The sequence below is a fragment of the Eimeria maxima genome, genomic scaffold (assembly GCF_000499605.1).
Source record: "Eimeria maxima Weybridge genomic scaffold, Emw_scaff1055, whole genome shotgun sequence".
Classification (NCBI taxonomy): Eukaryota; Apicomplexa; class Conoidasida; order Eucoccidiorida; family Eimeriidae; genus Eimeria; species Eimeria maxima.
The window spans coordinates 1-2,500 of NW_013563383.1; the positions used below are offsets into that span (position 1 = coordinate 1).

The window sequence follows — 2,500 nt, forward strand, 5'->3', positions numbered from 1 at the left end:
ATATATATATATATATATATAATATATATATATGTAAGTACATGTATACGTATTAACTGCAGCTATAAGGAGACAAATAAAATAAATAAAATAAATAAATAAAAAGAAGAAAAAATAAATAAAATAAAATAAATTAGATGGCAAGGAGACACTTAGTCCCCAACCACTGCATGCACGGACAGTCCGCTGCAGTTGCTGCACTTGCTGCAGTTGCTGCAGCAGCAGCAGCTGCTGCTGCTCCTGCTGCAGTTGGTGCTACATTTGCTGCTGCACAAGCTAGCAGCACATATGCAGAGTTACGCCGCGCCCCCACTTCCCTCCCGCTGCTGCTGCTGCTGCTGCTGCTGCTGCTGCTGCTGCTGCTGTTGCTGTTGCTGCTGCGGTTGCTGCTGCTTGGTTGGTTTCCCTTCATCAACATCCATTGGACATGCATCTGCAGCAGCAGGAGGAGCAGCAGCAGGTGCAGCAGCAGCAGCTGGTGCACCAGCACCGGAAGCTGCAGGTACTGCTGCATCTTGTGTTGCTGCTGCTGCTGCAGTGTCTTTGGAGACAGCAGCAGCAGCAGCAGCGTCACTTTGCTGCGAGGACTCTGCATCTCCGCTACTGCCACTATCAAGTACAGCAGCAGCAGAAGCAGCAGCAGCAGCAGCAGGATTTGCTGCTCGTGATTTGCTGCTGCTGCTGTGCTTCTTGTCTAGCAGCAAATCTTCTCCCTTTTGTATACTGTCTAATATCTCACATAATGCCTCACAAGACACCTGCAGCAGCAGCAGCAGCAGCAGCAGCAGCAGCAGCAGCAGCAGAAGCAACAGCAGCATAGAAGATTATGTAATAGCAGCAACAATAGCAACATCAGTAACAGATACAGCAGCAGACACAGCAGCAACAGCAACAGCAGCAGCAGCAGCAGCAGATACATACAGACCCATCACCAGACACAGCAGCAGACCCATCACCAGACACACCAGCAGCAGCAGCAGCAGCAGCAGCAGCAGGAGCAGCAGCAGCAGCAGGAGTATACCTTTTTCATAGGAATAAGATCAAATATATGCGAATAAAAAAGATAAAATAATCTTTGCATGCGCTGTATAAAAAAGGGACTGCAGCAGCAGCTCTCTTGCTGCTGCAGCAAATCTGCTGCTGTGTCTTGCTGCAGTTTTATATAATATTCATTTAATTTTATACGTAATTTATCTGTTAATCCTAGCTGTATATACACCGCAAAAAAAAAGACACACATTTATTTATTTATTTATTTATTTATTTATTTATTTATTTATTTATTTATTTAGTTTATTTATTATATATATTTGTATTTATTTATCTATATATATTTATATTAATAAATAAATAAATATACAAAAGAGGCAGCAATATTATATTAATATTTATTTATTGCTGTTGTTGTTGTTGCTCCTGCTGTTTCTATTGCTGCTGCTGCTGCTGCTGCTGCTGCTGCTGCAGTGCAGTGTATAATTGGGGTGTATGCTCACCTCTAGATAGTTAGCAGGAGGAGGATAATCATCAAGGAGATACCATTCCTCTGCCTGGCGCAGCAAAGTAATAGGAGGAGGCTGCAGCAGCGGGAAAGGTTCTGCTGCTGCTGCTGCTCCTGCTGCTGCTCCTTCGGGTGCTGCTCCTCCTGCTGCTGTTGCTGCTGCAGGTGTGTCCCATAACACCAACCAGTCATAGAAATCAGCTACACAGTCTCCTGAGGAAAAAGAGACACAAAAGGAGACAGCAGCAGATATTGCTGCTGTACTTTGCTGCTGCTTAGCAGCAGTGCTGCATAGCAGCAGCAGCAAACAACACAATTGCAGCAGCAGGGTGCTGCAGCACTCGCACTGCCAACTGCAGCAGCAACAGCGGCAACAACAATAGCAACTGTAGCAGCATCAATGCCAAGCAAGAGCAGCAGCAGCAGCAGCAGCAGCAGCAGCAGCAAGACGCACTTGGTGCTCCTAGCCTTCTCTTCCGTGGGGCAGCAGCAGCAGCAGCTGCTGCTGCTGCTGCTTTCTGTAGAGAAGCAGCAACCTCAGCAGCAGGTTTCTTAGCAACAGCAATTGCTGCTGCTGCTGCTGCTGCTAGTCCGTCTGCGTCTGCTGTCTCCCCCCCTGAATCCGATTGTCCCTGCTGCTTCTGGGAACTATCCTTACCTGCTGCTGCTGCTGCAGGTGCAGCAGCAGCAGCAGCAGCTGCTGCTGCTGCTGCTGCTGGATTGGCAAGAGCACGAATGGCAAGATTAGCACAGTGCTGCAGCAGCGGCACATTGGGTGTAGCTCCGCTGTCTGTGCAGTTTTTTGCTGCTGCTGCTGCTGCTGCAGCACCCACCGCTGGATCCGCCACAGCAGCAGCAGGTGAACTAGCAGCAGCAGGAGCAGCAGGAGGTGCAGCAGCAGCAGCAAATGGTGTTAATATATCATGAGTTAATGGTAACAAAGATTCCTCAAAGCTGCTGCGTCCCTTCCATAGCTGCCATAGCTCCTCGCTGCACATCATC

The 2,500-nt window shown here is 48.0% G+C and overlaps 1 protein-coding gene across 1 annotated transcript; it reads right to left on the reverse strand.

The window, feature by feature from the left end:
* Positions 1 to 296: 296 nt before the first annotated feature.
* EMWEY_00047860 (hypothetical protein, conserved) lies at positions 297 to 2,499 on the reverse strand (the record flags this gene model as incomplete). The annotated part of the gene is made up of 3 exons (XM_013477232.1): positions 297 to 758; positions 1,494 to 1,711; positions 1,953 to 2,499. The coding sequence occupies 3 exons, from the start codon at positions 2,497 to 2,499 to the stop codon at positions 297 to 299; spliced, it is 1,227 nt and encodes a 408-aa protein (XP_013332686.1).
* Position 2,500: the final 1 nt, after the last annotated feature.